This window comes from Arabidopsis lyrata (genome assembly GCF_000004255.2).
Source record: "Arabidopsis lyrata subsp. lyrata unplaced genomic scaffold ARALYscaffold_4, whole genome shotgun sequence".
Lineage (NCBI taxonomy): Eukaryota > Viridiplantae > Streptophyta > Magnoliopsida > Brassicales > Brassicaceae > Arabidopsis > Arabidopsis lyrata.
In genome coordinates this window covers 12,017,293-12,028,686 of record NW_003302552.1, presented here as the reverse complement: position 1 = coordinate 12,028,686, position 11,394 = coordinate 12,017,293, and the positions used below count along the sequence as shown (strand labels likewise).

General features: G+C 33.5%; 1 protein-coding gene across 1 annotated transcript; it reads left to right on the top strand.

The window, feature by feature from the left end:
* The first annotated feature begins 3,465 nt into the window (after positions 1 to 3,465).
* LOC9317015 lies at positions 3,466 to 4,571 on the top strand. Its single transcript, XM_021028152.1, has 2 exons — positions 3,466 to 3,673; positions 3,779 to 4,571. Exons 1-2 carry the CDS (start codon positions 3,611 to 3,613, stop codon positions 4,358 to 4,360), a joined length of 645 nt encoding a protein of 214 aa, XP_020883811.1. The 5' UTR covers positions 3,466 to 3,610; the 3' UTR covers positions 4,361 to 4,571.
* The last annotated feature ends 6,823 nt before the right edge of the window (positions 4,572 to 11,394 follow it).

The following is an 11,394-nucleotide window of genomic DNA, read 5'->3' as shown; positions in this document are numbered from 1 at the left end:
TAAAAAGGTCAAGTAGAAGAGATATAAAATAATCACAGATCCTAATGAAGTTGCCAGTTTTACTGTTGAAAAACTTCTAGAGGGAAACTGTGGATAAGACTAGTTTGTTTGGACAGAAAGTGGTCATCTCCACTGTTGTCCAAGTAAACTTGGAGATTGCCAAGTCAAAGACAGACTCTGCTTTAACTCGGAGCATTGTCAGATTGTGTGGAGAGAACAATCTGTTTGTTCAAAGCAAAGAATCCCACAAGCATGGTCGAAGCCTGACCTACCAGCTCTTTGGATCCCAATCTTTGAAGCTAAGGATGCTAGAGGACTTCAACGTCCTGGCTGAGAAGTTTATGAAGTTGGGAGGCAGAAACGACAGTCTGGATGTCAAGACAACTGCGAGCAAGATTGATTTTAAAAATATTAGAAAAATATTAATTTAACCTATAAAGTTGTAAATATTAGAAAAATAATATCTATAGAATTAAGTTGTAAATATTAGAAAAATAATATCTATAGAATTTACTAAATTTAGAGATTTTGTTTTTAAAAATTAATACTATTAGGATAGACACAAAAGATAAAGAATATTATTTGACCGAGAACTATATATAAATATATAGCTTAGCTCTAGTTTTCAAACTCCTCAAATCTTTTATCTTCTGAAAACATTGTTAGTTATATTTCTAAGATAAAAGGCCAACAAAATGGATCCTATATGATGATAGAAAAAACACTAGTAGATAGGGATGTCTCCAGTCAAGGTTATTTGTACTTACCAAAAAAGCAAATGGATAACATACTAAAGACTAAGGGAATTACAGTACCCCAAAATGATATTCATTTGGAAATTCAAGACAATGACAAATCTTATCAAGTAAACCTTTCATTAATGAATGGTTATATTATCAGAGGTGGGTGGAAAAATCTCAGAGAGGCAAGAGGTCTTAAAACAGGTGATGATGTCAAATTATATTGGAAAGACAATAAAATTATCTTTACTAAAGATTCAAATGATCAAAGTGGATCAAGCGGTGCAGATCAAAAGAAATAAGAGAAGATCAAGTAGATCGGCAGAACAAGTGCGGGTAAAGCAGATAAAGCGAGTTAAAATATATCTTGAATGGTGAAAAACATTAACAGGCTGAACAGATGTTTAATAAATATTAAAAAGTTTAAAAATTAGTTATTAAATATTTTAGATATATCATTCTATCGAGTAATTTACATATTATTTATTATCATTAAATTTCTTAAATTTGAAATTATTTTATTATTTTTAATATTTTTATTACTTATATTTTTCATTCAATGTAAAATATTTAATTAATGATGTTCGTATTGTAACACCATTATTTAATGTTATATGTGATTGAAAAAAGAAGCCAAAATTAGATTTTGCCTGTAAACTATAGAAAAAGAAATGATTTAGTGTATATAACTTGTTAGAAATGATTATAAAAGAGATGATTTAGTGTATATAATTTGTTAGAAATGATTATAAAATGTATATAACCCACCAAAAGAAATGATTATAAAATGTATATAACCCACCAAAAGTTATTGTTTTACTGTAGCATGATCTAGAGATTTTACTCTGGCTTCTAATTTTTGTAGCATGATCTAGAGATATATTAAAGTACTGATGCTTTAGAATTAGATTATGACTGTTTAATTGGCATGACCTCTAATTTGCGGGGTCTCTTACACCTCTTAAGTTCGCAGTCGCAGACGACAAAATATGTTCATTGGTTTTACCTTTTGAAATGTGGTCTTGCAGACTGATATATTTTAATTCAACTATTAAGATTGATTAGTATTTTAGAAAAATTAATAGGTTTTAGTCAAAGAAAGAATAGACGAATTCATAGTATATAAATTCTCTATTTAGCAAATAATATTTGCTTTATTTTTCTTTCGTATGAATAAAATTTTATAGAAAACTATTCTTTCTCTTTTTTTTTCTAAGGCATCTTTTTTGGATCTATATTTCTTTTCTTTTTTTTAGCTTAATTGAAATAAGGTTGGTGGAAGCAATCTTGAGTGAAGATGTCTTCTCTGGCGGTGCTAAGGCATGGAAGAATCGTGAGGTGATGCAGAGCCATGGCCGAAACGGTTGCAACGTGATGAGATCGAGGATGATTTCGAGTCTCATTAGCATAGACTTATTTGTTTTTGTGGACCTTTGGGGAAACATTAGTAATAGTAAGGAAATCAGTAATAACAAACTGATGAGAATAAGAAAATGAAATTGATAGAGAAGAATTTTTGTTATACACTCATCAATTTATCATCATATGATAACCATGTTATTGATCTATGTAAGTTGACCCAAATATATTCAGTAAAATGTAGTTTGAGATTGGTTAAAGAACTGAGAATATAATATGAATTTTTCCACTTATTAAAGAAACCTAAAATTGGAAATCTATAAAATTCAACAAATATTGTAAATAATAAAAGAATTATTTTTGAGACCTGTGAATAGAAACAAAAGGGTAGATGTTAGGTTATCAGTTCCCTCCTTTTGCTGACCAACTTTTCTCTACCCACGTTCACATCAAACACACATTGCCTTTCAAAACTTTACAAACTTATGATCATACGAGTATATAAACACACGTACGTGTGAATTCACATACGCAGAAGAAAATGCGTACGCGTGTGGACAAGTGTGATCGACTCAGCTTTTAGATAATATGTCGGAATGTTGCAATAATAAATTACCTATTTTTAAGAATTTCTTAGGGTCCCATTGCCATTGGCACTTATTATAATCTCACTCACTGCCAACGACTGACTGTAAGGAAAATGTGAGTTGGCCCATAAACTCATAATCATTTTGATATATATATATATATTAGGTAGGACAAATATTTTAAGAAATTAATTTACTAGAGAAAGGATCCAATTCTTCCAAAAAAATATTAAAAACATAAATGGCCCCAATTTTATTTTGTCTATACAAGATGAATGTTGTGCTTGTTTACAAACGAATCAGATTAGTAAAAATCATGGTTATTTGGTGAGATATAATGTTTTCATGACCTTTTTTTTTGTCAAATTTTTACCAAAAATGTAACAAATATGCCCTATTAAGTATGTCCAAAAAGATGCTTGATTTTAGTAAACTTGATACTCGCAATATTTTCTTGCATGAGCATGACATAGATTACTAGTTTAGTATAAAGTTGGAACGTTCTCATATCGCAACGTATAATTCTCTTCTCCTCTCAAATCGAGGCCGAAGAAGTCCATGGAATAAAGTATTTTTCCAATATAATCATAATTACCGTTAGCGCGTTCTTTTTTTGTTTGTTTGTTTAATTTGTATTTTTTATTAAAAAATAAATAAAAAGGAAGAAAAAAGTCTTAAAAGATTCTCTTTGATGGAAAAAGGTTTCAAACATTTTCTTGACTCTTGTCCCAACCTCTTGTGAGTTGTGACCAATCTAAAAGCAAATCAAATACCCAAAAATTACCCACTAATTTAAAACAGTGTAAATCTATCCTATATTTTGCTTATAAACTATGATAACAACAATACACTTATCATAATTCATAAGTCATATATAACTCACTCTCTCTCCCTCTCTCATTAGAATTGATTCATTGAAGAAAGATGGAGAGACAGCAGCAAAATTATCTACTTAGTTGGGCTCACCAAAACCAGTGTGGTATAAAGGTAATTAAAACACTAGTCTACATTCTTCTTCAAGAGATTTTACCTTCTTTTCTATTATAGATTTCTCAATTCCTCCAAGCTCAAACTGTTTATTTTGGTTGGCAGACAATAGAAGATCTTAGACATTCTCTTCTTCACACAACAATGGAGTTAGAGCAAACAAGAATGGTAGCCAGTGAAGAACTCATTGCCAAAGATGACCAGATAATGCATCTCAAAGATCTTCTCAACAAAGCTATCAAAGAGAAAGATGAAGCACAAGAGAGATACAAGAGGCTTCTTCTTGACCAAAACAATCTTCTTCAACGCCAAACGGACGAAGAGCAAGACCCAAACATTAATGGGTTTCACTCATCAGACGGTGAAGAAAGCATTGTTTCATCTTTTGAACCGCCGATGGAGATCGAGTTAGATTTTCCGGAGATGACATTACCGGAGAAAGGGAAGCTTTTAAAGGCGGTGGTGAAGGCAGGGCCTTTGCTTCAGACTCTGCTTCTAGCTGGACAGCTTCCACAATGGCGTCATCCACCACCGCAGCTTGAGTCCTTTGAAATTCCACCAGTGATTATTGCTGAAGCATCACCATTGTCACAAGATAGTTGTGGGAATAATCTTAACAGGAAGAGGGTTCACTGTGACGAGTCTGACTCCAAAAGAGAGACCAAGTACCAAAGGCTCTTGCCTTGATCGTTTATGTACTCACATTTCACTTAATCATCAAGTATGTATAGAAAGAGTTCGTTTTTCTTTGTATTCTTTCCAAGGGGTCATTGTATACCAAGCAGTGGAGCAGTCCTGCCTTTGGGTTAACCCATTTCTTATTTTGGAGTCTAGATCCATTATATTTAAAAAAAAAAAGATTAGTATCGGTTTCTTCCGGGGTGAGCATGACTCTTTTGATAATAAGCTTGATAATTGTACGATTGTATAGGTTAACCGCGAGTTAGCTTGTGTCCTAGAATGAGGCTAAAACGGGCCAGACTAAAGTGAGCTGGCCCGGCCCAAGGTAATAACTCTACTCCTTTTTTGTATGTGTGTAAGAAAAAAAAGGGGTGAAAAAGATATTTTAAGATATGAAATGATGTGAGGTTGATGAGCGTACAGTGATTATTAGGATTTGGTTACCCACAGATCTGATTTAGTTTCTTCTAAGAAGACAACTTTGTCAGCGACAGTAACAGTGAATTCTTGCCAAAAGACACATGAGTAGGAGTCGGTGGATGCTAAAGAAAAAGTATGAGGACCTCTTTTTTCTTGGCTTTACATTGTGCACTATCATTTGACAAATTCACCCACTAATACCATATTTTTCCATACACAAGTTGATCACTTTTGCTTACTTTTAACATTCATGGCAAATACATAAGCTACTTAGGAGCAATGATAAGCTATATAGCGTCTAGGAGGAGAGGAATTTCGTGCTCTTCCAATGAAATAAACGGAGAACTTGGTTGGATACATAATTTTGTTTATATGAACCTAAACGACAAAAAAAATTCCCATCATTAATTTTTACAACAAACAAAGAAAAATCTTCATATACTGAAATGATGAACAAGTTAGAGTTGGGTAAGGTTGGGTCATCTTCATATTGAGTGGTTGCTAGTAGTGGGCCTAAATGGGGAATGATACAACAATTTGTCTAATCTAATACAATATATATTTATTTTTAATATCAAAAATTTATTTTTTTCTGAAACAAATCTTATTTCTTATCATATAAACCTTGAACATTCTCACGAGAGCCTGACACGTATCAAAATTTTAATTAACACGATCACAGAGACAACAAGAACAAAAGAATTCAATTGGCATATGTACATTAGAGAACAAAAGTTACAAAACTCTGAAACGTATACAATAAGAGGTATCAGTTTTTAAAATTTTCAGTATTAACAATTTTCAATATTTTTTTGTTAATGAACTAATGTTTTCTATACACTAAACATGTTTTTAAAGGACGTTTCGAGAAAATATTTAACAAGGCCCACTATCGAAATTGGGTTTCAAACCAAAAGATTTGGGTTTCCTGGATTTTATTTGGTTGGTCTTTTTATCATTTGTCGTATGTGCTCCAAAATATTTGCATGAGACAAAGGAGAGGAAAGTGTGTGAAGAAACATTGTAAATAACAAACTTAAAAGAACAGGGTAAATAACAAACTTAAAAGAACAGGGAAGAAGAACGGAAAACTAGGCCCTTTAAAAATAGGCCATGCGAAGAAGAACGAAAAAAAAACCTTGAAGCAATATAAGGAACCAGATTTTGAAGTCAAAATCGAATCCTCTATATCAAACAGAAGGTTCAATTCAGGTTATGAGACATGAGTCGGATTACCGGTTTTATCATAGATTATCAATTTTAAAACGCGATTTTGTGCTTTTAAAACGCATTTAGGAAGCATAATTGATTTTAGTGAATTGGGTGGAATTGTATAAAATTGGGTGGAATTGTGAAGAATATAATGTGTGTAGGGAGAAATAGGTAGATGGTGAAAGTATAAGGTGAACCTAATTGAAACGATATATTACAGGGGGACTGGGGCAAACAGCCCATTTATCTGAAGAAAGTGATAGTGTAATTCTATAACTAAGAATGGTTCTAACTTCTAATTTTGTTGGATTGATAATCCAAAAGAAAGGCAATCCAAATTTTTTTGTTGTTATGATGAATAGAAAAGGAAGAAAAGGTTGTTGGCTTGGCCCAAATAGATCTTATGTGTTAAAAATTGTAACTCTGACTGCTTACTACATATTTATAAATTTTTATATACTAAAATGTATATACCGAAAGTATATAAAAATTTTATAAATATGTAATAAGCAGTCAAATTTATAAATATGTAGTAAGCAGTCAGATTTACAATATCAATATAAAATATCAGTTTCCGATTAAGAGTTTGTTTTTACACATTAATTTATTGAGGCTAAAGCTATTAGTCAACAAAATGTTTTTGCAAAGAATGTTGGCCTAAATTTGGTATAATTGTAGAAAGTCGAAAACATAAATAGAAGTTAATTGGCATCAACAAAGAAAAAGAAGATAATTGCTATATAACCACATATTCTAAGTCAATTATTAAATGCATAATGGGCAATGATACAAAAATAAAAGCATGCACGTAAATCTAACAAGAGACATCTTCAATTCTTCATGCACGAGTTTTTATTCCATTTCAGCTTTCCAACAAAGAAAGAGAAAGCAAATAATCGCTTTAACCTTTTCTTAAATTGCAAGTTAACGCTCGCATTTAATCATATTATTTATTTGTTCTTCCGAGAAGATGCAAATTTGAAATTTCTTATAAACATTTACTCCCTTCGTCCCAGAAAGATGAATTTTTTAGAAAAAAAAATATCTCACAAACATAGAAATTTTATGTTTCCAACATCAAATTTAAAACAGTTTACCTATTTTTCCCTTATTAAACAACAATTAAAAATTTACTCAAAATGTGTTAAAACGTTAAAAGGTTAAAATTGTCATTATACATTATTTCTTAAAGAATGTGAAATTTCTAAAAAATCTATCTTTGTGTGACGGAGGGAGTATCTGTATATATTCGGAAGGGAGAATGTAACCTCAAAGTGGTCATAATCGGCGTATTTGTAACATTTCGATTTCAGGAATATAGTGGTACATGCAGAGATGTTTAAAAGAATTGATTTGGTCATTTATATTATCAAAATGCACCTATCTTTCCGGTCAAACGTTCTAAGAGAACTCTACAGTTAAGCGTGTTGGGGTGGATTTCAGGATGGATGACCTTCCGGAAAGTGATTGTCGGAACCGTATGAGTGAGGACAAAACATTGTGAAAGATCATGTGGTGATTTGTAGGATCGGTAAATTAGTCTTTAAAGCCTCCCGGACGTAACAGACCGACCGTTGGACAGGGATGGAGCCCACAGGTCCAAGAATAGACGTGGATTATCACTTCACTGATAGGAGTAGTCGAGGTGTTACAATATTGATTGACTGTTACTTCAAAGTGGTCATAATTGGCATATTGGTTGAAAATATCTTTTTCTTGTTTAAAGTTCATCTTCTTAAGAATGTTAATTTTTTCTTGTCAACAACTTTAATTAATTTCGCTCAAAAGAGTCATTCTTGGGAAATATCGTTTACATAAGTGATTGGACCCCTTGCTTGAATCACTCTACTTCTGATACTGAAAGAGAGAGAACATCTTATCCAGATGTGCTTTACTTGATGGAAGTGGATCATGTTCTACATCCTGAGGGATAGTGGATGTTTTCTGGACCATATGTAGCATCAAGGGTTAAATCCAAGAACCAGAAGACAGATTCCAAGGAGTTGCAAAACTAGATAGAGCAACTAAATGATGTTTTAAGAAGAGTTTGTTGGTTGAAGATTGCTGAAAGTTACCCGGTTGTCATATGGAGAAAGCCTTGTAATCATTTGCAGTGTAGACAAAGGCTACAAACTCTTAAGTTTCCTGGATTCTGCTATTCTGGTGATCTTGATGCTGCATGGTGGCCTTACTTTCCCCAAATCTAATTTCCTCAGCATCTTTAGAAGCCAAAGCTTGATTCAGTTACATATTTTGTTACAAAAGATACAAAGATATGGAGTCGTGCATCACTCCTCTTCCAGATGTTAACGACACACACAACTATTGCCAGCTTCAAAGCTGACACAAACTTGTGTCAGCAATGGAAAATACAGAAACATCATTGATATGAACGCTGGATTAGGCTGTTTTGTTGTAGCCTTGAACAAATATCCAATGTGGGTTATGAATATGGTTCCATTTGATCTTAAGTACGATCGTCCCCCTGGAACTTAGATAAACTGGTAAAACACTCAAAAACGTTCATATGTCAATCATCTAGTTAGACCTCTCTTATACCTTCTCTTCTGGTTTTTTTTTCAGGTGTGAAGCTTTCTCTACATACCCTCGAGCATATGATCTGATTCATGCCAATTGTGTGTTTAGTTTGTACTTGAACAAGTAAGATCTGTCTGTAACATTGAAAAATTATGATTTACATTTTCTTGTAATCAATGTGTAATGGTTTGTTTTTTTTACATGTTTTTTTATGAATTATGATAGATGTGACATTGTTGATATACTCTTGGTGATGCAGAGGATTCTTAGACCATAAGGGACAATTGTAATACGAGACCATTTTGACGTTCTTATCAAAGTAAAGGCGATAACCAATCAAATGAGATGGAATGAGACAATATATGTAGACAAGAAAAGTGGTTTTGATCATGGGACAATACTAATAGTAGATAATTCAGTTATGTGAAGACTTGAGAGTTGCGACTAGTTGCATAACACATGTTTGTTTTCTTTTATTTTTGTAACTAGTGGGCATGTTTGGGCTTTTATAAAAATATGAAATATTTACTCAGATGTTAACCAAAAGTTCGAATATTACTAGAATATCATACATTTTCTAAAATTACTCATATGTTTTGAGCATTTGTGTAATTACAATTAACACCCTTCCTTAGTTTTTTTTTAATTAATAATTTTCAATTCGTTTTTAATTAAAAATAATAAATAAAAATTTGATTATCCATGTCATTAATCCACATCACCAATCTCACACTCCTCAAACTCACGTTATTTCTCCTCTTCTCTTTTTTGTCTCCAAATCCAAGAAAAGCTTGTAGATCATTTCTCCTCTTCTCTTTTTTTTGTCTCCAAATCCAAAAAAAACTTTTAGATCTAATAATCTGCAACTAACTTGGGTACAACATTGACAGAGATCTTCAAATTGCAGGATTGGGCTGGATATTCCTAGACCTCACAGCCACAACGCTTGCCATAGGCTCCCAAATCAAAAGCTTCGTCAGATCTACTCGCAACCACGCTCACGAAAAAAGTCATCGAAAATCAAAACCCAAAACAAAGAGATCTATGGAATTCTACATGATTCGTTACAGGTTTGAGTTGAAATCAAGAATAGCTACTCTTTTACTTTGATTTTACATGTCTCTCGTTTAATCTTCCTCTCAATCGATCTATTTGGAGACATTTCTACTTCTATCTATGTTTTGATTCATACGGTTTAGTCTTCCTCCTATGTATCCCTCAAACATATTTTTACGAATCTTAATTTGATTGTTGTTATTTGACCAATAAATTTCATATTGTCTTCTCCAAAAAAATGTTGCTTTCCGATCTGTATTATAAATCAGCCGTAAAGTGATGTAACTCAGCCGTAACGTGATGTAACTCAGCCGTAACATATAATTTACACAACCTTTCGTCTTCCTTGAATGATAACTCAGTCGTGACATGTAATTTACCAAACCTTTCGTCTTTCCTGAAGCATATAACTCACCCGTAACATATAATTTACACCCATATATCGTCTTCCCTGGAGAATATAACTCAGCCGTGACATGTAAATTTACCGAACCTTTCATCTTCCCTTAAACATATAACTCAGCCGTAATGTAATTTTACCGAACCTTTCGTCTTCCCTGGAACATATAACTCAGCTGTGACATGTAAATTGACCGAACTTTTCGTCTTTCCTTAAGCATATAACTCAGCCGTAATGTAATTTTACCGAACCTTTCGTCTTCCCTGGAACATATAACTCAGCCGTGACATGTAAATTGACCGAACCATTCGTCTTCCCTTAAGCATATAACTCAGCCGTGACATGTAAATTTGCAGCAAAACAATAAGAGACGCAACATTTCCTCTAACTTTATCATCGAGCACCAACTTCACAAGTTTTTCGTGCGTTGTTTTCGCATCTATCTGCACAACTCTACACCCTCTTTCATCGGTGTTAAATACGTATTTGTGTTTTTATACCCAATTACCGGAACCGGATCAACCATATCGGGAGAAGGATGAAAGAAATTGAAGAAGAATGAGGAAGACGATGAGGAATTGAAAGTTCCGGTGATGTGATAAACTCAGGTGAAGAAGACGAGTTGAAAAAATTTGGCCCTATTTTTTTGTCCTTTGATGATGATGACATGGAATGATGACATGGAATGTTGCATACACGTCATTTTTTAATTGATGAAGTAGCAAGTAAGCCACTAAACAAAAATGTAAATCAGCTTAATTAAATCAGCCATCAAACAAAACTTTAACTGAGCCGCAACATGAATACTATTACAGTAATTAAAAAACGAAAAAACGGCAGCCAAATTCAGCCGTTTACTGTCGTAACTCAACCAAAAATATTTAACTCAGTCGTGTCGTTTAATAAGTCGGCCGTCATTGCATGCTATTCTAGTAATTAATCTTTCGCTACTAAGTCAGCCATAATAAGGCCGAGTTTTCCGTTAATCCAGCTCATTACGGCTGATTTATGATACTCGAACATAAATCAGCCGTAACGTCATCCCATAACTAAGCCGTCTTTGATAACTCAGCCAGCCAGAGAAAGTTAAGTCAGCCGTGTCGATGCAATAACTCAGCCAAAAATTTGACAAATCAACCATCGGGTGAAAACTCAGCCGTAACTTAGGCTGGGTTATGCTCGAAAGTCAGCCATTTTATCATAACTCAGACAGATTTCAGTAAGTCAGCCGTAACTCCAGGCTAGGTTATACTCGTAAGTCAGCCGTTTGCTCATAACTCAGCCATTTTTCTTAAATCAGCCGCAACATACCGTAACTCAGCCGTCACTGCCGCTATATCGCTCGACGGCTGAGTTCATTAATACACGTCAGCGATTTCTGACGTGGCGACGCGGCTTTGCTGACGTGGCAGTG

Coding starts and splice junctions, on each gene's coding strand:
- LOC9317015 (XM_021028152.1), top strand. CDS start 3,611: ATGGAGAGACAGCAGCAAAATTATCTACTTAGTTGGGCTCACCAAAAC. Junction 3,674..3,778: donor AAAACCAGTGTGGTATAAAG/GTAATTAAAACA, acceptor TTTGGTTGGCAG/ACAATAGAAGATCTTAGACA.